This window comes from Thermobia domestica, chromosome 16 (genome assembly GCF_964235325.1).
Source record: "Thermobia domestica chromosome 16, izTheDome1.hap1.1, whole genome shotgun sequence".
Lineage (NCBI taxonomy): Eukaryota > Metazoa > Arthropoda > Insecta > Zygentoma > Lepismatidae > Thermobia > Thermobia domestica.
In genome coordinates this window covers 181,530,150-181,557,659 of record NC_137469.1, presented here as the reverse complement: position 1 = coordinate 181,557,659, position 27,510 = coordinate 181,530,150, and the positions used below count along the sequence as shown (strand labels likewise).

Genomic DNA, 27,510 nt, shown 5'->3' with positions numbered 1-27,510 from the left:
TTGCATAAGTTTTTGGTAAATCAGGTCATATTGCAACTGTACCATTGGAGAATTGCAGAACAGTCAATGCAGAATGGTACACAACCATATGTCTATCAGAAGTACTGAATGTGAGCAAACAGTTCAACCGTCGTATCATTCTGCACACGACTATACGAGCTCGCACACAGCAGCTGCCACAAATGATTTTCTGGACCAGGAAAGCGAAGTCATGACATCCGGCTTATTTCCCTGATTTAGTTCCCAGTGATTTCTTTTTGTTCCCAACAATAAAGAACATGTTGCGTGGGAAGCGCTTTTGCACCTCCAGAAGAAGCCATCGAGACATACAAACTGCAGGTTTCACAGATACCAACCTCGGAGTGGCATACCTGTTTCAAGATTTGGTTCTATCGCATGAAAATGCACTGCTATTCATGGGGAGTACTTTCAAAAGCAATAAAAAAATGCACTTTCATGTTCTTGCGTTCTATCATTTTCCCGAAACTTTCAGTGCAACCCTCGTATTGCATCACTGAGATATAAATAGCTTTGATTGTATATCTAGAAAAGTCACCCTCTCGTAAGAAGCTTCATTTGAACCCTTCGAGTTACTGCACTTCCCACCTGGATACAACAGGGTAAACGTAGTCTCAAGCAGGCCCGAAACCAGCCACATATGTTTAGAGGGACCATGAATATATTAGGGGGGCAAGTCATCAAAACTTCTCTTACAAATATCTAAATTGTGTTTTCTGTATTGAGGTCTGGAGGGGCCATGAAAAGTTTAGGGGGCAGTTGCCCACTAGCCTCCCCCTCTACTTACGGGCCTGGCCTCAAAACAAAACACTAGAATGTGCGCAACTGGGGATCAAAACACAAACGGAATAGGAGAAATAATTCAAGTGAATCAAAGCCTAGCATAGCGAGTTTTTGCGTATTAGTTGCTTTGTTAATACCTAATTCCTTCTAGAAATAGTGAAACAATACTATGAAGAAAAACTAATAACCGAATGAATCTCAAGGAACCGGAATAATTTCCGACTGATTAAACTAGTTATAAATTCTATAACTTACTGTTCCGTTGAAGGTCTCAACTCCAGCAAGTAGACCTACACAAAACCAAAACTAGGGAATTAAAAATTATTTTTCTTTTTTCATGTCGCACAGCTACGACCTTAGGCCAAAAGAGACTGACAATTAATAGAAGTGAACGCGTTTATGGAAGTAATTTGTTTCCACTCTCCCACCGAGAATCGGACGAGGGGCCACGTTTAGCAAGGCCACACGGAAATCACTAGACCAGTGGGGAAGACTACTAAAATACAAAGTAACAATATATTTAATTTATAGTAGAAATCAAATTAGTGTAAAGAATTGAGAAGGAATCTTATTCTAAATGCCAACAGGGTATATAGTATGCTATTTAACGCAGTTTATCTGAAATCGTGAACTGTGCACACCAGTGGCGTATTTAGGGGGGTGGCTTCCGGGCTTAAGCCCTCCCCAAAATCTTACTTAGTAAAGTAAATGAAATATCTTGCAGAATTTTCACATTTCCAGGCAAAGCCCCCCCCCCGAAAGTTAACAAAGCCCCTCCCGAACAAAATCGTAAATACGCCACTGGTACACACCAATATCACGGAACGATTTTTATGACGGTGCCCTTAAACTATACCAACTAAAGAAGTAGACCCAATTATCTTCGTGACATTAGGGAATGCAGGCAGGCGCATTAGCCCAGGTTGGGCACAGCTATAAAGAAAACGCATGGAAACAAAGTAAAACATCTTTCAGTTTTACGTCCCGCTTGTAACCAGAGTCTGATCTAGAAGGTAAAAACTGGGGGGGGGGGGCAGAACCCAGACTATGGTAGGTATATCATGAGTTTACTATAAACTTTGAAAGAAATATTAATAATACCTTAAATTATATCTGTCACTCAAAAAACTGGGGGGCCTAGCGCCCCCGGCCCTGGGCTAGATCCGCCACTGCTTGTAACGTAATAAAATGTAATACAAGTACTTGATTGATCAAATCTGGTTATCATACCGTGAACCACCACTCGTAAAACAATGAAAATACAGTTACCAACTACTATGTGGTCTTCACGTTGCTGTTAGTAACCACATTATATCTTTACTATTACTTATCAATATATAACATGCTCTGTCTCATAACATCTATAGCATCTGTCCAAGTTAAAATTCAGTTGTTTTACGTTTTTACCAAGCACAGAATATGAACCCAGTCCAATCCTACAATAGTCTCACTGTGAAAGGTGAAATTAAACTGCCTGGCATTCGAACCCATGTCAGGCATTTGCTTTAACGTCCGTTGCAGACTCTCGTGGCGGCTTGCGTGCATACCCATGGCTTTCAACTATGGTTTAGTAACCAAATCAAGTGCCAAGACAAATACAAATAGCAAACACGCCAACTCTCCATATCAAGTTAACGCAGATGGGAGGGGAGGAATGTATACCTAAATTCCAAATTTATGTATCCAAAACAATGAAAACATGTTTTAATTTTGAAAATTATGTTTTCTAGACCAAATATGAACTAACCAGAGATTTCAAGGAACCAGTTCGTCATAAGCTAGAACCATCGCATATCACTAACTATTCAAAATTATATTACTAATTTCTAATATTTCAAACTACTAAGGCAAGGGAATGAGTTAATTTTTTGTGGAAGCTAATTTGAGCTCATTTTACTTTCATATATACATACCAATAAGCTGAAAGTTTCAAGAAGGCCTGAAGATGGTCAAAAAGGGTTCTCAAGCCCTCTCTCCTGGCTTACATCCTAGCTACGGACATGACCGTGTTATACTACTCTATGTGAAGATACGTTCCTCAACCAACATAGGACATTTTTTTCGATTACTTACGTAAAGAAAAAATATTTTATGCAACCTATATACACCTTTGAGTAATTTCAAAATGCTCCAAGATTTCAAATGACTTAATCCAACAGTCAATATTGTATGATATTTAAGTTATGAAATGAGAGCTCGGACCACGGTGGCTCAGTGGTAGTGTGGTCACTTCTGACGTGAGGAATTACTCCCTGTTCAATCCTTGTTCCAAGGTTAAGTACCATAAACTCCGTCGGTCCAGACCTACTATGTAAGTGAACCGGTAAAAATGCACTTTAAACAGAACATTCATAGGAACCAATACTAAACCGAGCCCTGCGGGGTGTCTAACCCCGTTCGCTTGCTGTCACTCGCTCAGTTATATTTCCCTTAGTAAGTAACACTGGAGATCTTATATTTGCAGGATTGGGGGAGAAACTAAAAGATACCCAAAATCACTTGTTCTGCTCAAAGTGCACTCTTACCAGTGAACGAAAATTAAGCAAACCTAACCAAAATATATTTATACGTAATTATGCCAGTTTTTTTTTTTTCCTTTTTAATAGAACCACTCAATCGTAATAAAATAATCACCCTGACTACTAAGTAATCTTGACTCGCTATCGCTCACTTGGCATTACTATGTGAATTGAATATTGAGCTTTGATGAAGAAAGTAACCATCCTGGGTACCAACTCTCTTTACTTATATATGCGCACCAGCATTCTAGAACCTTCCCCGTAATTACTGTCAAAGTTGAAGAGCTATTGGGGCTTAACGGAATAAATAGGTCTACACTGTTCCCAAGTGCTTTGTGATGAACAAACACCATGGCCCTTTTTTCCACAGAGTTCTCTCGTTTCCTCCCACTTTCGTTATTCCAACATAATCATTCATTTCATAATCAGTCTCCCTCAGCCCCAGTGCATAATCGTGGGACATTAAACTTTAAAAAAAAAAAGAAAAGAAAAGAAAGATTAACGTAGTCTACACAAACTGCTACTTCTATAAACATACCTTCATACATTTACGTAAATAAAAAACAAACGAGCTTACGGAATCTCGCAGCACTGAGGTGAAAGTAAAACAAAACTAATTGAAATGTAAAATAGTAGATCTTCTAGTGCAGGAAAACCAACTTACTTGAAATCCTAGGTGAGTGACCACGATCAAAAATGCTTCCACTCTCCTTCTTATACTAATTTTGCACATCAAATGTCAAGCCAAGACGAAGCTAAGTCGCTTCTATGCTACTGAATTCTGGGTATTACAAAAATAATGACAACCCGCCCGCTAATGCTACCAATGAAAAGGATCCACCAGTTAGTAACCCCTACGGGCAATTTTACTATTGGGCAATGGAAATAAAAAAAAAATGCTTTTTACGTCAAGCAACTGATAGCAGACACTGATATATTACTTGTTTTCTCTGTTGTTTTTTAAACCTTTCAATACCCACGTATTTTTTCTGTAGTGGGACTGGGTTGTTAGTACACAAGATATACATGGAAAGATACAGCAGGCGGCGCGGTGTCTCATTGGTAGAGCGTTCACCTCCGGTGCTTGGGGTCCCTGGTTCGATCCCAGCTCGCGCCGTGTGGACTTTGTGGTGGACAAACACCGTGTGCGTGGGTTTTCTCGGGGTTCTCCCGTTTCCTCCCACTTTCTTCATTCCACCATTTCACTCATTTCTCATTATCACCGTCTCCTTTAGCCTAACCGGCATAACCGTGGGACGTTAAACTTAAAGATTTCATTTCATTTTCAAAGATACAGCACCGAGGCTACTAGGCTATATTAGACGTAGATCCGTAGCTTTCATTCAAACCACATTAGAGAGCACGGTGGCTCAGTGGTAGATCCTTGTCTCTGTGGCGTGAGGTCCCTTGTTCGATCCTCGACCAAGTAAGTTTGGGGTGGGCAACATCGTGTGCGTGGATTTTCTCGGGGTACTCCTTTCCCTCCAACATTCTCATTCCATCAATTCTTCCATCATCATTCACTTACTTTGATCATCGTCTCCCTTACCCTAGCGGACATAAGTATGGGACGTTAAACTGAAAGATTTCATTTCAATTCATTTCATTTCTCAAACCACAGTACCTACCATCGAGAATCAAACCTGTTCTGCATAGGCAGCGAAGTTCTAACTACTTGGCCATGAGGAATCCCATCAGGGGTGTCATTTAGAGAGGGCAGGGAGGGGCAATTGCGCCCCTGAGATTGAGATTTATATAGATTTTATCAATAGAATAGTATTAAATCAGTAAGAAAACGCAAAATTTTACTTATATCAAGAGGTCTTGCCCCCCCCCCAAGCAAAATCTGAAATGACGCTCCTGAATCCCATCGATGTATGTTTGGTTTGGTCAACAACATATTTTCCTCCTTTGCTTCTTTCTTTAGTGGTTGAATAATAGTAATAATAATAATAATAATAATAATAATAATAATAATAATAATAATAATAATAATAATAATAATAATAATAATAATAATAATGAGTTTCTTCGTGGTTAAGCGGTTAGCGTACGCGCCTTTGGCATGAGAGACCCGGATTCGATTCTTGGCAGGAGTTCATGTGGTTCGAATTCCACGTTAATCAGTAGGTCCCGTCTCATATAGCCTCGCTGCTTAAAGGGACGTTAAACTCAAAATCAACTCAACTCAATAATAATAATAACATACATCCAGAAATGCTTTAGAGGTGGCTGCAAATCGGATGATTAATATGTATGCTTCATATACATAAAACAAAACGTAATAGACGACTAGTTAGCTTCCATGGGCACGTTGTATTACAGAAAGATCAGTATTATAAACGTAATTTGGAAGATGGTATAAATATAAAGAAGGCAACAATGTAATCCTGGTATCTTATGCGTTCATCACAGGGATGATACTGCATTGTAATATATATAGAATATAGGAATAGTCTATAGTTGTTTTAAGACATCGGAGAACTCCAGTATGTGACGTAAAATAAAGTGATAAACAACTCCGCTTTTTTCGCCTGTGATCAGTACTCCAACTAAGATTTTTTTTTTTTAAAAAAAAAAAGGTACATTGGAAGCTTGTACGGTGGCGTCAACTGCCGTGTCCCCGTACGAATCCTTCCATTTAACACAATGCTTCTTCACGACTGCCGGGTACGAAGAGTTGCTCGAGACAGTTGTTCTAAAGCTAACGGTGGCGGCGACTGTTTTAGAGGAAGCAACTACAGTTGCCCCGTACAAAAGCTCCAATTTAAGCAATACTTCACAAGCAGTGACATAACTCGGTGGTTGCGTGTTAAAAGGACATTAGAAGAACTAAAACACGTAAATGACGTAATCGAATTTTCCGAAGAAATAAAATAAATTTCGATGATTTTTTCCAAACCAAACTTTGACTTTCCGCTGAATAAAATGAAATGAAATGAAATCTTTAAGTTTAACGCCCCAGGGATATGCCGGTTAGGCTAAAGGAGACGGCAATAATGAGAAATGAGTGAAATGGTGGAATGAAGAAAGTGGGAGGAAACGGGAGAACCCCCGAGAGAAACCAAGAGCACGGTGTTTGTCCACCACAAAGTCCACTCGACGCGAGCTGAGATCGAACCAGGGTCGTCAAGCACCGGAGGTGAACACTCTATCACTGAGCCACCACCCCCGCTGAATAAAGTCGAAGTCACTACTTCAAAAATGAAATGAAATGAAATCTCTAAGTTTTACATCCCACGTTTATGCTGGCTAGGCTAAAGGAGACAGTGATGATGAGAGATGAGTGAAATGGTGGAATGAAGAAAGTGGGTGGAAACGGGAGAACCCCGAGAAAAAACATGCACACGACATTTGTCCACCACAAAGCTCACTTGGCGCGAGTTGGGATCGAACCAAGGACCCCATGTGCCAGAGGTAAAGGCCTTACCACTAACCCATCATGGCCTCTATTAATAAAATTGCAAACTTTTTTTCATGTTATAAGTGTACAGCATACAGTACATATATACATTGTATTATTTATACCTTTTATAAACCATGAGTTGTAAGTAACAGACCGTCTAACGTCGTAAATATATTTCACGTGAATTACTTTTCTATATTGAAAGTATTTATCACGAAAACCTATCAACATAATATTTTCAGATTTGAAACGTCAAAAACTGGAATGTTACGCGCTTACAAGTAGGTCAGATAAGCTAGTAAATTTGCATGCATAGTAAAACTAAGTAAAGTTGACTGATAATAATTTCCGCCCCATCACATTTGGTGCCTTAACTCTCTGTGCTACTCGACTATTTTTACAAATTGATTCCCTCCCTTCAGAGTGTTTCACGAAACAAATCTTGGACCCGGTAGAGTTCTCACCTCTGACGCCTTGGGTCCATGGGTCGATTCCAGCTACTGTCAAGTGAGCTTTTGGTGGGCAAACACTGTATGCGTGATTACTCTTAAGATTCTTCCGTTCCACCCCACTTTCTTTTTGCAACCATTATCACCTATCTCATCATCACCTTGGTGGATAATCGCAGGACGTTAAACAAAAAGCTTTATGTGAAAATATTCTAGCAAAAATGGCTAACAGTCTTTTAGACTACACGAAGACGATATTCGCGCTGAAAACGGTTTCTAAGCAAACATGTTATGAAGTTATGAGATTTACTCTATGTTATAGTAATTCTCCTCCGAGGAAGGGACCGTCTAAAAAGAAATAAATAAACACAACATTTACTTTGTGCACCTTGAAATGTAGAAAAAGTTTATAAGCGCCAATGTTCAAAGAATTCTCAAAATTCAGATTCGCCCATTCTTTCTTCTTAACTAACGGGTTAAAATAGGAAGAGTTGCAACCAGAAGTCACGTTAACATGTTAGTGATTTATTAAGCTTAAAGAGAGTTATACTAAAGTAATCGGTAATTAAAGGAATATTTAATTAATGTTATAGTTAACTATTGTACTTACTCAGGCTTTTGTTTCCTTCCTTTGTTCTTTTTAGCTGTAAACAAACCTAGTTCAGTAAATGACTCTTCTTCTTCTTCTTCTTCTTCACCAATTTAATGCCCGAGGCAACAAATATCGTTGGATAGTTAGTAAATATATGAAGCGTATAATAAATTAATAAGATCGTGTTACGTAGTAAAGTATTAAAAGTATAAAGTAGAAGATATAGAATGAAGGGTGTTACGACCTCCCACGCCGTGACACGATATGCATAAACCGACCCGCAAGAAAACGACAGTTGTTCTTTGTTCAATGACGTCACTCATGATGAAAGAAAGAACTGTCCATGGGCGGTCAGAATCTCACATACAGATGGATGTATGAAATATATAGCTGACGTATATAATATACGTATACATATGTAATATACGGAAGTTTGTTCGATGTCAGACATCCTGCAGCAACATGATGTAATATCTAAGTGAGAAAAAGGCAGTAATTATGTAGTATATGGATAACGTATGCTCCATACAGATTTCCGTACTAAACGTAAGGATTCCATATATTTGTACAACATACCGCTGTCCGGATAACGGATTTTTCTCAGTGTATGTACTGAGCGATAATTAGTTCCTAGCTTTTAATCTTCTACGAGATAATAATATTTATTATTAGTTTATTATTATTCATGTAGATTTGATAGTTCAAGTATTGAAACATCGAAGTATTCAAATATCTGAATATAATCAAACGTGTGTCATCGTCGATCAATCGTCATCAAAAATCCTAAAGCAAAAAAATGCCCGACGTGGATTGGAACCACGAATCTCCAGATTATTGATCCAGCGCCTTGACCACTGAACCACGATCACTACGCGGTAAATGATTCGTCTTTAGTCTCGTTAGTTTAGGTTTCTTTGCCTCCTCTTGCAAAGTTGTATTTTTTCGTTTCAGAACGTCTTTCGTATTCCTTTTATGATGACATAAGTGAATAATCTTTGGCAAAGTTTATATTAATAACTTGAGTTGTTCTGAAACTTTTGGTTCACAAGTTTGTTTCTTCTTTACATGAAACCACAGATATGACTGATTTAATTCTCATACTCGGCATTTGTTTCAAAGCAGTCGCCATTACCTGATCAATGGTTTATATCCGCCACGATACATTATACCAAAGTTACAAGAGGTTTACGTCCTATCTGAACGGCGCATCCACCGAGTCAAATTTTGAAATATCCCGTTAAGTTAGCTTTCAACGTAGGTAAAGAAAACGTGTGTAACGAGTATGTAGAGTTCTCCGTAGCAGAATGGATCAAGTCATGGTTCGGTAACTACAAGGTTTGTGGTTCGAAACCAGTCTCGGAAGTTTCAGATTTTTTAAATTCTTAATTCCTCAGTTCTCAAGATCTTTCTCTGCTTTCCTAATCATCTGATGCTCTAAAAAGAATTCTCCACTTTAATTCGACAACTGCTTAATGTGATCCTCGCAGTTCGAAACCTTCCCTTCTTCTGTTTCACAAAATCACAATTTTCGTCATAATACGAATGCTGTCCGATCATTTTTTCCCGATTCTAAATCTGTGTGTATATATATCATCCCTCTCTGTGTCCATACTTGAATCTCTCTCTCTCTCCCTCTGTTTCAATGTCACCCAGGAACTCATATGGCTTGAGATCAAACCTTCGACTCTTAAAAGCAATTGTAAGCTTTCTAGGAATGTGCTATCGTAACTCTATAGGTTTTTGGGTGAAAGGAGTGTCTTTTAGATTTTATTCCGGGGGGGGGGGAGATTCTCGGCCGATATAAGATTTTCACTTTTTTATTAGTGTATTACTATACATTTGATCAAATAATACGTATTTATGAAGCTCAAGGGTGGGGGAATTACACCCTCCTGTCCTGCCCAATTGACCCCCCTGGAACATTTTCTTGAATCATTGTATAACACTCATTTCTGTCAGTAGATATTTTAGAGCTCTGTGCGTTCATTACAGACTTTAGGAAGCACAAAGCCTACTGCCGTTATTGGCAATTTCCATAGATTCCTTAAAGCTATAAACTTGATTCCTGTTTCTTTTTTAGCTGAATGGAAAGAGTGTACTACGTCACGCTCACTGCTTTAGACAAGGAGAGGTGGAGGAGGGGTAGGAGTTGTATAGAATACTAGAAGCAACTAGTCGATTGAGACATGTATTTCTGGATGCATAAGAAAACGGGGCAAGAGTTTGTTATTAATTTGGATTTAGAATTTTTGTAACAATTTCTATGCTTCGAACTGTACCGTCAAAGTAAATAGCTAAAAGCACTTCCAGGGTAGAACCGCATCTACGTTGAAAATTTGATTGAGATAGGTCGGTCGGTTTAAGAGATTAAGAGTCACAAACATAGTCACTTTCAGTTTTATAATATAGGTTAATATTGTTCAGGTATCCTGGGAAAATTTGAAATTGCTACACTCTTGTTAATGTGATACATTATTATAGAAAAAATACTATTGAGTTTAGATTCATTCATCAAAATGACATGGAAAATCAAGTTCAAAATTAAGAACGTTACTTTCTACTTTCTATTATTAATTACGATAAGTGATATTGACAAGAGAAGTTATTTTAATATTACCAGCTCGAAAATAATTAAATATGATATAATTATAAAACATTATAAAGGGTTTTATCTTTTGAATTGCAATTTATCATTTGCAGTGAAACACATTTGGATTTTTATCCAGGCGTATTACATAACATATCTTATATTACTTTTTCTAAAATCGACTGTGAATAATCATGTAGTGATTAAATCTCTCAATGCTTGCTTTGCACTTGAAAACTGCTATTTGCAGTTAAACCTAACGTAACTTTGTCTCTAGTTTTTTTAAAATCAAAATCAAAATTAATTATTAACCTGTATGCCAAATGTTACTTTTTCACTAAAGGTAAGACATCATAATAATAAAGGTATACTAATCTATGCCTACATTTGAAATTATAAACTAAACTCCTTATAGAGAGAATTGACCTACTAGATACTCATTAAGTACTTCTCACTTCCACCGCAAAAAATTACTTCCACTGCACATACAAACTTCATAAATCTCCCACTGAAACTGACGCATGAAGCTAGACAGTGTCAAAGCCGGGGTGAAAGCATCTAAACCATAAATATGTCTAAACACTCGAGACGACGCACGGCTGAGCGGTCCGGCAGGATGACTAACCCACACGTACACCTATTTGGTAAGAGCTCTCTGGACACTGTCCCCATTCCTTTCAATGCGTATGTCATTCTAAAGCTAATAAAACAAGCTAAAAGTTTTTTTTGAAACATTTTGTTGCAGCGTTATCAGGTTTTTAGTAATAATAACAAAAATGTTGAAAATTATATTTAAAAATTTATTTTTTCAGCAAGTTATTTCAATAGTGTTATATATACTTACTTTGGCTAAAATACGTAACGACATAATTTAAAGAATATAATGTAAGGAAGCTAACTTCAAAGAATCATATTGATAGGAGCTGGCGTAATCGAGTTATTGACACTTCAATGTAGGTATGCAAATTTGCATGTTTAGGGCCGTGGTGGGGTTAAGCAAGAGGGGGAGGGTTGGGGTCTTTTGAAGAAATTAGTAGTAATTAGTCCAGACAAAAGTCTATTTTTTGTTTACTGAGTGAACTATTGATTGCGCGAGATAAAAGCATCAATTCAGCTATAAATATGGTTTTATCTTGCGCAGTCAGGTGATTCAAAATAGCTGAGTTGCCATCGAAGCAACGCCTACACTTGTTGATGCGAGATTTTCCTGCGCTTTCAATTAACAAAAAGAAAAAAAGCGATAAAACAGAATTCTGTAAAATTAATCTCGCTTCACTCCAGTTGGAGTCCTTCGTTACAAACAACGCCAATTAATTACACTGACCATGTAAGCTGACTACATGGCTGCAAGAATTCAGCCACGGATCGGAAATCAATCCTCATCTTAAACAGAATTCGGAATCATCCTAGGCTCACTTAAGGCTGCCTATGATCTCGCCTATGAACAACGTGATGTAACCATGATTCAAAAGATAACAAAACTAGCTAACAATATAACATCCCATTGAAGAAACTCAGTTTGTCAGATTAAGCAGCTTCTTGTGGCTTACGTGCTGGAGCACACACCTACGATGAACATGTCGCTATGTCTGGAAATTGAAGCAACTCTTCACAATCCGGTCCTTCAACAAATACTGCGGCCCGTATGCAGTCCACTGGGAACGTAGATGCTGATTTCTCCACTGCACTACCGGAACACCTGCACGAAACGGCGTCTACTAACTTATCCAAGAAGCAACGACTGTATGCTACAAAAACTTATGACAATGCCATGGAGCTAGATGGTTTTGAAATGTCAAATGCTAAGAAAACTGTTAAACAACGTCCTTCTTCTGGAGGTGCTTCTCCTATTGCTACACGTAATAAGTTTGTAGCTCTGAGTTCTCAAGATGATGTCTAGCGCCGAATCCTTTCACAACAACTTCGACAGGAACCCTATCTTCACAGAAACTCAGAAGGATCTTCCTATAAGGTGTTACTCGGGAATACGCTCTCTCGCAAAAATTCAAAGAAACATGCTCAGAACGACCAACCTCCGTTCTGACAAAAGACCATGTACAGTTCAAATGCAAAACATCTGAGGCCTACGACAAAATCCAAGCCTATTGTTATCAGCATAAGATTGAACATGCCGTTGAACTATTTTGTCGAAATTAGCCTCTTAAGGTCGTGATCCGCAAAGTTCCTGCAGACACGCTACCCCAGGATCTCAAGGATATAAATTTTCCAACCTTCGATGTTAAGCAGATGCGAGGGAAATGGCCAACTCGCAACAAAGAACACGTAACTCGTATACCCCTTTCACTCTTTTTAGTTACATTATCTAGAACTTCAAAAGCTCAAGAAATATATGATCTGTCATATCTTCTCAGCTACCGGGTTAAGATTGAACCATACAAGCCCAGTGAGTACTTATAGAGTTACCGATGCCAGCGGTTCAGATATACTCAATCCAGTTGTCATGCTAATTCATGCTGCCTTAAATGCCCGGGCGAACATTTCACCCGATACTATCCAAAACAGACTCGAGATACTGCTGCCTTCTATCACAACTGCAAGGATGATCATCGCGAAAATTTCAGAGGTTGCCCAGTCTTTGTTTAAGAGAAAACCCGAAGGGAGCAAATACATCAAAGAAAATCCTCTCTAGCAGCCCTTACTATCACGGATGTCACTCATCCACTGTTGCCGCCGCCGTCACCTACACCGTCATGTGCAACTCCCATGCCCATCAAACCACAATCTACCTCTGACGATTCTTCAACCTCGGGTTTTGATAATACGCTTAAGGAGCTTCTGCAGTTGTTTAAAGGACACCAATTCCGTATCATCTTTACGAAAATCAAGACAGGAGTAACGAAATTAAAGAAGCTAAAGGCACCGATGGCATACGAACCTCTTCTCTGGAATTCGTCATTTCATGTTTACCAACAACGTAGATGTTAGATTCATTCAAACAACCCACTTGAAACCACTTCTTGCCCGGAAACCAGAAACTATCAAATAATCCGAAATGATCGCACTACACGCCGAGAGGGCAACGCCATTCTTTGACGAATCATTCCTTATGTCACGGTAACGCCATCGCCTCTGGATGCTTTGGAAATTTCGTCAACTAGGAAATAGAGTCGTTACAGTGGGACACCACTCCTGGCATTCTCGGGTCAACAGGACAGGCATCACGCTGGAAGCGAATCTTGCCATCTTGAAACTTTTGGCCATTACACGACGAGAGCCTACCCACTTCCCGAATAAAAGCAGTCATCGTGATGTGCTTGACACTGTCCTATACGCCAACGTTACCATCATGTAGGATCCAGAATCAATTCGAGCCCTCGCTTCAGATCATAATCCGGTGCTGCTCACCATTCATCAGCTGCACAATACGCCTTCAGTTAGACTGCCAGTCGTTGACACTACTGACTAGGAGACCTACCGTCATCTACTGCATCAAATCGTTGATCATTGAACACTTCTACAAACAGCTGAAGATCTCGACCACGCTGTGGACTCACTAACTGCCATTCGTCGTGCTTACACCTGCTCCACTACTACCAGCTCTCGTACGTCATCCACCTCCAGTACACCTGATGATCTCTGAACAACTGCTACTGTCACCTTCAAGCACAGGGTGAGGAAGCAATGACAACGTCAACGTCTTCCTGAATACAAGAGCTTGTATAACCGAATCACGTAAATCTCAAAAAAACGCTTGCTTCGTTTCCGTTATCAGGAATTTGATGCAAAACTAGTTTACAACGGCTTCCAACAAAGACTATTGGCATCTTGTACAAGCCATCGCAAAGCCAGCTGATCGCTCCACTGTTCCATTCCACGGACCAAACGGCCTTGTATTTGAACCCGATGAGAAGGTGGATGTCTTTGCTCATCAACTTGCAACTCAATTTCAACCTCCGGATCCAGTTTATGAACGCACTATACGTATGGTACACCCATTCCTCAGTACAGCAAATCCTGCTGATCCTCTGCCAGTCACGCAATTCAGCACTCCTCAGTTAAGGCTATCATTAAACGACTCAACCCAGCGAAAGCAGCAGGTCCCGATCGGATCACTCCTCTTGCCTTGCAGAAAGCGTCCTGGAAGTTACAAATTCTACTCTGTCGCATCTTCAATCCTGTACTTCTGACAGATCACTTTCCAACATCGTGGAAACTAGGGAAACTAGCAACCGTTTGTATGCTACCCAAGCCAGGGAAAAACAATCTCTTTCCACAATATCTCCGACCTATTAGTCTGTTATCCCATACAAGCAAGGTCATTGAACGGTTACTTCAACAACGGCTAATGCAAATTGCAAATGAACGCCATCTTCTACCATCTCATCAGTTCGCCAATCGGAAGTCCTTTAGCAATACAGCACAGTTAATCTGTATCGTAGAACACTTCATTCAAGGCTTCAACGACAAGGCACACTTCGTCATCGCCTTCCTCGACGTAGAAAATGCCTTCGACCGGATGTTGCACACAGGCCTCCTTTACAAACTTCATCACCAAGGAATTTCCACTTACTATAGAGCCATCCTCCTCGTTTCTTCATGGATGCTCATTCTATGTGCGCAGTGGCCACGATATATCATCAACCTATGCCATCTCTGCTGATGTTCCACACGGCTCATGCTTCTTGCTTCTGCTATAAATTTTCTAAATAGCGGAGATACCTTTGATTCCAAACACTACAGTTGCTACATTTGCAGATGACACCGCCATTCTAGCCTAAAACCGAAATCTCAACTTCGCCACGATCTGCCTCCAGCGACTTTTTCTACAGATTGAGGAGTGGAGAGCAAAATGGCATATCAAACTTAATCCCGAGAAGAGAACAATAGTACCCTTTTCGGAACAGCCTCGCCCACCCGTTGTGCACATCTACTACGATGGTCAGCTCCTTCCCCAGGCCACAAGCGCAGTATACCTCGGCGTTCCCCTGGACTGAAAATTAATATTCAGTACCCACCTTCAGTAAGCAACTAGGAACGCTACTGGGAAACTTCGCCAGATCTCTTGTCTACTTCGCTCTCCAAGTCCGCAAATTTCAACGAAATTGCACTTGTACAATCTACTCATACGCCTTATTCTGTTATGTGCGCATCCTGCTTGGAAACATGCCACCAAACGCCACCGAAGGAAACTCCAAATTATTCAAAACAACGCGGCAAGACTCATCACAGGACACTCTCATGATACGAGAATCACACAACAACATGAAGATCTCACCTCTATCTTGACGAGATGATGGATATCTACTCCAAACGCTTCTTGAAGCAGCTTCGGCACTCAGACAACCACGTACTCCGCTCTGTGATGGTCACATTAATTCATAACATTTATGCCCAACCTCCACTACCACCCAACATCTAGCTCGTCTACAGGAGCGCCCCGCAAATCCTTCTACGTCCTTCACCAGCTACGCCTCATAACTAACACTCAACCAATCAGACCACATTCGTGGCGGAAAAACAATTCCTCATTTTTCCAATACAACTTCCAATTCCAATATTTCAGGTACGACACAAGGGTTCTCAACTGAACCTGGTACTCAAAACTCGAACTCGTCAAATACCTGATTGATTGACAATCAGGTGTTGAGATTAAACTACAGCAAAGGTTTGCGACACAAATCAAAAATCGAAACACGGACCCGATTTCTGACATCACCGCTGAGTACAAGGGACAATTCCTTTCCAATGCCACCACCTGCGTCCTTTAACTCCATGTTTAACAAGCAAATAGAAGGAACCTGACCCGAAGAATTCGGGACCATATTTCCAAGGCTTCAAATCCCGTGTTCGATTTCTGACATCACCGCTGTGCTCAGAGGACCAGAACCTGCAACGTCCAACAACTGTATGTTAATAGGCGAATAGAAGAGGCCCGAGGAAAAACTACTGGACCCCATTTCTGGACCTTCGAGACCAAGGGCTGATTACTGACATTACCTCTGTGCTCAGACGACCCGAACCTTTCCAACGTAACCACTACCGTACAGCAACTTCATGTTCAATAGGTAAATACTGTACAATGGGCCCGACATCGAAATTTCGGGACCCCATTACTGGAGCCTTGAGACCATGGCCCGATTTCTGACATTATCTTATGCTAAGACGACTAGAGTCCAACAACTCCATGCTTAAAAGAGAAATAGAAGGGATCCTGTACAAATCTTTGGGACCCCATTTTTGGGACTTCGAGGCCAGGACCAATTTCTGATATCACTGCTTTGCTGACAAAGGAACATCTTATATTGATAGTAACGTTGCCCAATCAAACAATGTGTAATCGATAGAGAAGTGAAGAAAAATCAGAAATCCAAAGTTTTACGGGCTAACACGCAGAAACACAAGAGATACAGAGGAAAGAAGGATCTAGAATCATGTGAAGATAGCAATGTAAAGATACACTGACACAGAAAGAACGTCAAAATGATTAAAGTAATCAAAATGATATTTACACAACAGTATAGTAAACAAACATTGTACCCACAGACATGCTCAATAACATCATAACATAACAACATAACATCATGCTCAATAATGCAGTGTTGCCAACTGAGCAGAAAATGAAGTTTTGTTAAATGGCACGGAACACAAATTATAACATCTAGAAAATCTAATTATGAGTAAAACCATATCTGTGAAGATAGGCCTATATGAATTCCTATATGAATATCGGATGTAGAAGAGAACATACAGTACACGATTCTAAATAGTTAAAACCAAAATATGAGACCACAAACAAGAATATAATCACTGAAGCACGAAAATAAGGGACGAAGCACAGTGTCGAAGCAGATTTGCCCAAGTGGAAAATCAGAATAGTGTCAAACACAATACACAAAACTGAAATGATGCATGCTTTTGGATTGACAATTGATTAGCAGTCTCACGTTTCTGATGCACGTAATATTGTATCACCTATTGGTACCGGTAGTCAATTTTTAGTAGTGTTGCTGTTGATAAAGCGCTCCGCAGTGTGTTGGTAATGTATGTACTCTTCTACATCCGAAATTCATATAAGCCTATCTTCAAATGTTGGCAACACGGTACATCGTGACTTCACAGGTATGGTTCTAATCATAATTAGATTTTCTACATGCTATAATTTGTGTTCAGTGCCATTTAACAAAATTTCATTTTGTGCTCAGTTAGCAACACTGCATTACATATGATGTTATAGAGTATGTCTGTGGGTACAATGTTTGTTTACTATACTGTTGTGTAAATATCATTTTAATTACTTTAATCATTTTGAAGTTCTTTCTGTGTCAGTGTATCTTCTGCATTGCTATCTTCACATGATTCTAGATTCTTCTTTCCTCTGTATCTCCTGTGTTTTTTTGTTTTGTTTGTTTGTTTGTCGGCCCGTAAAACTGGATTTCTCACATTTCTTCACTCCTGTCTCGATTGCACATTGTTTGATTGGGCAATGCTACTATCAATATAAGATGTTCCCTTGTGATACCACCCGCACCTTTCCAACGCTACCACTCTCGTCTAACAACTGCACGTTTAATAGGCGAATAGAATTGACCCTAATCCGAAACTTCGGCACCCCATTTCCGGAGTTGTGAGACCAGGCTCCGATTTCTGACCTTACCCTGTGCTGAAACGGCTAGGACCTTTCCAATGCCACCACCCGCGTTCAACAACTCCATGTCTAACACGGTTTCTCTGACGTAGGAGAATCGGCTCCATGCTCTTTGATTAAGAAGTTTCATGAAGTCCAATGTAATGAATATATTGTTATTTCTGACATGTAAGATCTTCAATTTTAGAAAACACATACATTCACGCTGGTCCACCCCGTTCCATTCTCTCGAAAAACTGGGGCCATAATAAAGATTTAAGTGCGAGCATTGGTGGGAGGCTATTTTCTTCTAAAATAACCGAGAATTTTTTATTTATGAGAAATCATATATAATGATGACTTCAACTATTATTTGGGACCTACATTTCGTGAAATCCGTTAGTCTACTATTTCAACAAAAATCGTCACTATCAAAATTCGTTTGACGCCTGAGTTTGACATTTACATTAATATACGTATTTCCTACTTCTATAAACTTAATATCTCGATCAAAGAATAAAGATATTTGAAAAGTTAACTGTAAAGGATTATAATAAAAAGATATTTAGAATATAATGATTGGTATATTGCTTTTTATTTTGATTTATGTCGATTGCATGTTAGTACTTCATTTGTGCTGATTTTGCTATTTTTTCCTAACAGATAAATGCAAAGAGAAAGAACCTGCCTTTAAGATATTAAACGGAATCAATCAATCTTTTGCGTCTTACATGTCCAGTTCCTGCGCACAGGTACGTTAGATTTGGAAATTATCTTTTGAAATTATGGTATAGCTTTGATCGTATTGATAACGAATTTAATTGATGGCACGTTGAATCAAAGTTGTAAATTGGCATAATGCTGAGTTTGTTACGTCGCATTAATGAATTCACTCACTCCTTCTGAACTGAGCTTGTGTTGTATTTTACAAATTGCTGTTAGAGGTGTCCAAAATAATAAGAGTTCTGTTGTGCATGTCGTCTTGTGCTGAGAGTAAAATGCAGTACGGTTTCTAACAGAGAAGAAAAGTTTTACTTTGTTGTATCCTGCCTGTGAACTTCATTTTGTTTTCTTCTTCTCTATCTCTTGTTAGTGGATAACATGGAAGGATATGTTACTATGAACGAAAACGGAGTTTTAGATTAGTTATTTATAACTAATCGACCAATATCTTAAGTGATTTTGCCTTCACGGATTTTTCCACATATCCGGGCAACCCAGTCTACTTCTACCTATGACATATGTGTTGTTTTTCATTTTGCGTTCAATCAATATTTCAACATGATGATGCGATAGTATACCTAGGCATAAGCAAACTATTTTGGTGTGGTTTGAGGAACATCAGGATAGAAGTTTCCATCTCCTCTGCCACGTTCAACTCATGACTTGAATCAGCAGCGAGTCCAGTGGAAATTTCCTGCTGCATCATTATTGACGCAACTGACTGTTGCACTATGTAAATGGTCATTATTCCTCTACAACTATTTCACTAGTAATATTTCAATTCCGGACGAATAACAGCTTAAGTTTCAAGATGCTCTAACGCGGAATTAATCAGGTATGTTTCATTTGTTGAATATACACATATAGTGAGTCAATAAATGATGCAACTTTTAAGTTTGAAGAAAAGAGTCTAACCTAAATATATTCTGACTTTTAGAGCAGTGGTCTTGAACCCGCGGCCCGCTCAAACACATTATAAAACAATTAACAAATAATTAGAAAACGCGAACCACTAAACGAAACAGATAAGATGTGACGTGACTCGTTACAAAGGGAGATTATGTCGTAGACCAAAAAATTGCTACACAGTCAAAGCCTTTTAATGACCGGAAATTTATAATGCATGGCATAAACAGTTAAATTTCTCTGTCTTTACGAATACCGTTTTCGAAATTGAGTTTGTTCTGTATTACTATGGCAAGGAGAACGTAAGATTTGACGCAGAATTAGAAAATACATTGGAAGAAGATGCTTTTCAGTTCATTTGTTACTCATTAGCTGTTAATGAAAGTTGTATCGTACAGAATGTAGCGTAGTTAGCTATTTCTGTAAGAGGCATTACGAAAAACTTAACTTGTGGGAAGAACTGTCTTATTTCTAACTTTTTCCGTTAAAAAATACCTCGAAAGTTAGTGACATTTTGAATGCTTTGTAGTCATCTTCGTAGCGATATAACTTGAATTAAAAATTACCCCCGGTGTTTTATCACTGACTCAGCACCTGCAACGTTTGGGAAGAATGAAGATTTGTCACATTATTTATTTATTTATTTATAATAGGTTTCAGATACAGCACTATACATTGTTCGGCGTAAGCTCTAAACTGCGATAAACAAAGCCACCAGAAACTAAATCTCGCTGATTTGCTGTTGTCCTACCGACGCTTGTACTCCTCCGCAAAATAGTTCATGTGATTGCATTATTACTTTTACTATGAAGCTTCATATAAAACTGCTATTTTATAAATGACAAAAATATAATACATGCAGGAATTGAAAAGGAAGAAGATGAATACAGTAAATATGATCCACGTAATTTGTATAGGCCTCTCTTATTAAAATTTACTCAAATATAATAATCCATAATGGATGACAACTTATGCTATATTATTTCAGTACTTATTTGATAACTACTTGTGGTAGTAACTTATCTCTATGCGTATCAACGTATATTATTATTAATAAAAATATCAAAATTTTAGAGTGTAAAATACTGAATGAAACATGATTGATTCGCAACTTTATGACATAACCTATATACATTTTATATTCTTCCACAGAATGCGCCAAAATCAAAAGCAAATCAAAGTATGGGTAAATTTGAGAATGACGTCAGAGTGTTTGGTGACGAGCTTGACACCGACGACGATTTGGAGAACGAAGACATGCGACAAATTGCTCCAAATGAAGAGTCTGAGATGTTGATAAGAAAGTTACTAGAAAAGCCTTCAAATCGTAAATACTTTGATGAAGACGATGATGACGAAAGTGAAGAGTCCAGCAAGTACGAAAGCCAAAGTAAACCTCCGCCAGAACAGAATAAGAGGAAGAAATTGCCTGCCAACAATTTTTATGTGACTGATCGTTTCAGGTAAGTGACTTCTATTTATTACTATACGTGTTTTGGCAGTGTGCTATTACACGTAATTAGGTTACTGATGTTTCTACATTACGTCAAACCTCGTGAGCAAAACGCTTTTCAAATAATATTACTTATTTAACACAGGGACGGATCCAGGACGGACTTCTGAGGGGGCGGTAGGTTGTAATACTGCTACTTAGAGCTACTTTGTAGAGCTCCAAACTCTGGGGTGGGTTTTATATATATATATATATATATATATATATATATATATATATATATATATATATATAATAAGAAAGTTTCCTCTTCTGGGGACCATCAACACATAAATATGATATCAGGCGTAAGGATAAAATCCCCATCAAACAGCACTACACAAAGTTATACGAAAGGAATCCAATGTTTATGGGTGCCATATTGTGTAATAAAGTTCCTCAATATATTCAAAGGACAGAACAGAAAGGGGAATTCAAGAGGTTAACGAAAACATATCTGTTGCAGCACTGCTTTTATTCCGTGAATGAATTTTTGGATGTGTGAATGAATTTTCCTACTGATAGTATTGGAAACATATTTTTTGTACTGCTATTATATCGTAATTGTATAGTTTAATTCAATTGGATGTATTTGTCATTACTATGTATTTATATCTTTGTACCTTAGATGAGTCTTATTCATACGCATGTAATCGTGCACTATGTATGACTAAAAAGTCGAAATGAATGAATCAATGATATCACCATTTTCTAGTGTTCAGAAGTCAATTCCTAACAGGCTACTATGCAACCCATTGTAAATAGGTTCAGATTAATGAAACTAACAACTGTACAATTCATTGTGTAGAAATGCAAATTGACGGTACTTTGCAGCTGCCTAGTATCTCAAAGACAAAACACAACTTTACAGAAGAAACAAAGGTTTGAAAAAGATGGAGATCGATTTTTAGCTAATCTCTAACTTTTTGAAACGTTTTTTCTCCTTAAAATTCTTTTTAATCTAAATACGAGGTAGCTGCAAAGTACCGTCGATATACTTCAACATCAATCACGAACTTTTTGTAAACTTATATCTGACTTAGCTTACATTATACACCATTCTATTCTTATACCTGGAAATCACAAACAACTTAAAAATTAAGTTGCTATAATTACTTGTAAAACGCTCTTCTCAATCTCCTTGCAAACTAAGAACTTTACACATAACCGCATAAATCTAAAACATTCACCAAGAATTTTCAACCACTAGCTCTCTGGCTCGTGAACGCAAGACCGCAATCAGACTTGAAGTTTTGGTTGGGCACGCATCGTTTCAGATCGGGCACTAAATATTTTCAATAAGTAACATTGAAAAATACACACTGGTGTTTTAGCAGCGTAGGAAACAACTACAAATTATATTCAAACAAGATTATTATTAGATTTACTAATATATCTATACACTGCAATGATAAAACTAAAGAAATTTTGGTTTGTGCAACACAAAAAAAAATATCACTTATCTAGACAAATCGATGACACTAATTCATTTCTCTGAAAACAACCTCGAAAACAGGAAACACAGAACAGCTACAATTTAGGTTTTATACACTTTAAATCTCGAAAAAACTGCTTACCTCTGAAAATAATGCAATTTACCAATGATTTATTAATACAATTGAAGTTTTCTATCTTGTCTATCATTCAATTTACGGTGAGTCATTATTTCGGTTGCTTTCAAGTGCTAAGTACACTAATTTAGGAAGGAGTCTGTGTATCATTGATTGCACCTGTGGCCTGTTCAAATTGATGGAAACAGTGAATGTTGGTTCAGACTTTGCACCAAATGTGTTGACGAATGCAAGTAATTTGTATGTATTTTCGAAAGCAGCATGTTGTTTGTATACTTCCTGAACTATTTTCTACAATGTTTTGCCTCAGTAGATATTCTTTTACTACGAACAGTTTTTCTTTGCATGGAACGGAGCTTTCTATTGGTGAAAAGGATTTCATTTCTTTATGGCCAAAGCTATAGACACTTTGAATTGCTTGTCTCAGTTCACTATTTTCTTGAAATTTCGATTTCAGCTCACTGATGATGATATCTATAATTTTATAAAGCGTAAGTAGATAGGGGACACTTGGGGGTGTTTTTTCCTACTGCGCATGCGCAAACCCTCGACGCTGATTGGCTGGCGCAGGTCACGTGACCCCGCCCCTGGCCACGCCCCCTGACGCTGATTGGTCGGTGCAGGCCACGTTCCTTGACGCTGATTGGCTGGCCACGCCCCTTGACGCTCATTGGTCGGTTCCGGCCACGCCCCTTGACGCTGATTAGTCACGCTCTTTTACGACCTCCATTTTAGGAGTATCTACTGCGCTGACTGGCTGGCACCGGACCCCGCCCCCTTAACGGCGATTGGCTGGCGTCGGACCTCTCCCCCTTAACCTTCATTGGCGGACCACGCGCACGGTCCGCGCTGATCGGCCGGCGCCGGATCCCCGTCCACGCACATGTCACATAAGATTCGTTCCCTTTTATGAGCACTTTACGAACTCATAGCAGATCGATAACACATTCTCCATCCGCCTATTTAACATAGCACATATTACACAGAGACTCGTTCCCTTTTATGAGCACTCTTTTAAACATAGCAGAAATTACACAGAGACTACGAACACATAACATAGCACATATAACATAAGACTATCTAACATAGCAGGGGTGTACTCGTCCCCTTTTATGAGCACTTTTTTTCAACATAGCAGAGAATGGAGACCAATTTTTGACCTACTGCGCATATGTGCAAAACTGTTCCGATTCCGCCGGAGCAGAACTGCCGCTCTCTATATCAATGGTACCAGAACACACACGCACACACACACACACATCAGACCGCAGACTGTTCCGGTTCAGGGGCAGATTACGGCTATGCGCAGAAACATAAAATAAGACATAACACCACCGTTCTCTTTTACGAGCACTTTATAGCAACATAATAGAGCAGACCGCAGATTGTTCCAGTTTAGGAGCAGACTACGGCTATGCGCAGGAACATAAAATAAGACATAACACCCCCGTTTTCTTTTACGAGCACTTTATAGTAACATAATAGAGCAGAGAATAAAAAAATAACAACACACACACACACACACACACACACACACTTGATTGCTTATGCGCAGTAAAATTAAATTTCCAATTAATTACATATTGCACGCATGCACAGAAAAAATACACTAGACTACAGACTGTTCCAGTTGCAGTGCTAGTTCCGGTTCAATAGAGCAGACTACGTGCAACAAGCAGGTCATAAAAGACTATGAATAACATAGTATACACCCACACTTGGTTGCGTATGCCAAATCCGATTTAGTACAAATAACACGCATGCGCAGAAACATTTACATTTCCGGATCGACCATGCCGGTAAAGAATACCACACTTATTTCTACCAGGGTCTTATAGTTTATGTGGCATACGCCCTTTCTATGACAATTTTAACCGATTTGGATGAAACTCGGCTTATGGGGGTTTTCGAACATGCTGAGTACGAATATCATACTTATTTTTAACTAGGTCCTATAGTTTTTGTGGCATACGCCCTTTCTATGACAATTTTATCCAATTTGGATGAAACTCGGCATATGGGGGTTTTCGACCATGCTGAGTACGAATATCATACTTATTTTTAACTGGGTCCTATAGTTTTTGTGGCATACGCCCTTTATATGACAATTTTATCCAATTTGGATGAAACTCGGCATATGGGTGTTTTCGGACATGCTGATTACCAATACCACACCTACTTTTACCTGGGTCTTATAGTTTATGTGGGATACGCCCTTTCTATGACACTTAAAACCTAATAACTCAAAAACGGATCCACATATTGAGGTCGTGTTTCCACATTTAGTAACGGGTCACCAGCAACCACAAGTTCCAAAATAATGACCATCGAGGTCAAAGGTCAACATACTTAAAACCTAATCACTCGAAAACAGCGCCACATATTGAGATGGTGTTTCCACATTTAGTAATTGGTCATCAACTACTACATGTTCCAAAATAATGACTATCGAGGTCAAAGGTCAACATACTTAAAACCTAATAACACGAAAACGGAGCCACATATTGAGATGGTGTTTCCAAATCTTGTAATTGGTCATCAGGTACTACATGTTCCAAAATAATGACCATCGAGGTCAAAGGTCAACATACTTAAAACCTAATCACTCGAAAACGGAGCCACATATTGAGGTGCTGTTTCCACATTTAGTAATTGGTCATCAACTACTACATGTTCCAAAATAATGACTATCGAGGTCAAAGGTCAACATACTTAAAACCTAATAACACGAAAACGGAGCCACATATTGAGATGGTGTTTCCAAATCTTGTAATTGGTCATCAGGTACTACAAGTTCCAAAATAATGACCATCGAGGTCAAAGGTCAACATACTTAAAACCTAATCACTCGAAAACGGAGCCACATATTGAGATGCTCTTTCCACATTGAGTAATTGGTCATCAGGTACTACATGTTCCAAAATAATGACCATCGAGGTCAAAGGTCAACATACTTAAAACCTAAAAACACGAAAACTGAGCCACATATTGAGATGCCGATTCCACATTGAGTAATAGGTCATCAGGTACCACAAGTCCCAAAATAGTGGCCATCGAGGTCAAAGGTCAACATAATTAAAACCTAATAACTCGAAAATGGATCCACATATTGAAATGCTGTTTCCACATTGAGTAATAGGTCATCAGGTACTACAAGTTCCAAAATCATGGCCATCGAGGTCAAAGGTCAACATACTTAAAACCTAATAACACGAAAACTGAGCCTAATATCGAAGTGGTGTTTCCACATCTAGTAATTGGTCATCAGGTACTACATGTTCCAAAATAATGATCAATGAGGTCAAAGGTCAACCTACTTAAAACCTAATAACTCGAAAACGGAGCCACATATTGAGGTCGTGTTTCCCCATTTACTAATTGGTCATCAGGTACTACAAGTTCCAAAATCATGATCATCGAGGTCAAAGGTCAACATACTTAAAACCTAATAACTCGAAAACGGAGCTAAATATTGAGGTGCTGTTTCCAAATCTAGTAATAGGTCATCAACTAGTACAAGTTCCAAAATAGTGACCATCGAGGTCAAAGGTCAAAGTACTTAAAACCCAATAACTCGGAAACGGAGCCAAGTATTGAGGTGCTGTTTCCAAATCTGGTAATTGGTCATCAACTAGTACAAGTTCCAAAATAGTGACCATCGAGGTCAAAGGTCAAAAACTCGAAAATGGATCCACATACTGAGGTGCTGTTTCCACATTTAGTAATTGGTCGTCAGGTACCACAAGTTTAAAAAATAATGGTCATCGAGGTCAAAGGTGAAAAACTCGAAAGCGGAGCCAAGTATTGAGGTGTTGTTTCTACATTTAGTAATTGGTTATCAACTACTACAAGTTCCAAAATAATGACCATCGAGGTCAAAGGTCAAATATTTAAACGCAAATAACCCTTAAACAGAGCAACGTATTGAGGTGCTGTTTCCAAATCTAGTAATACGTCATCAACTATTACATGTTCCAAAAGTATTGACTATCGAGGTCAATGGTCAAATATTTAAGCCTTAATAACTTTAAACAAAGCCTGTGTGATCTATTCAATTTTGTACAAGTGAAGAAGGAATAAATTTGAGTGGCTTATTTACTTTTGTATTAATGAGAAAGAAATCCAATTTTAACTAGCGCAGAATTTCTGTACCTTTTTTGGCTCTTCAAATGGATTAACAAGAAAGCAAGCAAATATATGCCGTATTAACTAGCTGAGAATTATATGTCATCTTGTATTATTTAAGCAAAACGAAGAAAGCGAACATGGACCATTTTACTCAAATTTGGATGGAGTATTCATCTTTGTATGAACCAGAAAAAATGAAGAAGGTCCGTTTTAACTAGTTCAATATTTCTGTACAATTTTGTACTACTCAAATAAACGAAATTTTATTTTGTATCAATCACAAGAAAATCAAAGAAGGGTCATTTTATACCTTTTTTGTGCTATTCAAATAATAGATGGAACAAATTTCAGTGGTCTATTTTCTTTTTGTACCAATCAGAAGAAAAGCAAAGATATGCCATTTTAACTATTTAAACAAAAGAAAGGATAAATTTGAGTGACCTACTCAATTTTGTACCAACGAGAAATACCATTTTGTACTACTCCAATAAACGAAGGAATACCAATAAAAAAGAAGCGAAGATTAGGTGAATTATTTTCTTTTGTACCAACTGGAAAAGAGAAGAAGAGCTACTTTAACTAGCTCAGAATTTATATACATTTTCTACTAATCAAATATACGAAAGAATAAATTTAAGTGACCTATTCAATTTTGTACCAATGAGAAAAGTCATTTAACTGGCTCAGAATTTTACTACTCAAATAAACAATGGAGTATTTAGTTTTGCACCATTTTGGAGTATTCAAATAA

General features: G+C 38.5%; 1 protein-coding gene across 4 annotated transcripts in view; it reads left to right on the top strand.

Moving 5' to 3' along the window:
• Positions 1-27,510, top strand: part of LOC145673531 (uncharacterized) — a 326,206-nt gene that overhangs the window by 100,399 nt on the left and 198,297 nt on the right. For all 4 annotated transcript variants that reach the window (XR_014128780.1, XM_081743322.1, XM_081743320.1 and 1 more), the window contains exons 7-8: positions 18,603-18,691; positions 20,721-21,031. Coding sequence is in view for 3 of the 4 variants with exons in the window: in XM_081743322.1 (XP_081599448.1) it covers positions 18,603-18,691; positions 20,721-21,031 (400 nt within the window). In the remaining variant the exon portion in view is untranslated. The remainder of the gene's footprint in view (positions 1-18,602; positions 18,692-20,720; positions 21,032-27,510) is intronic.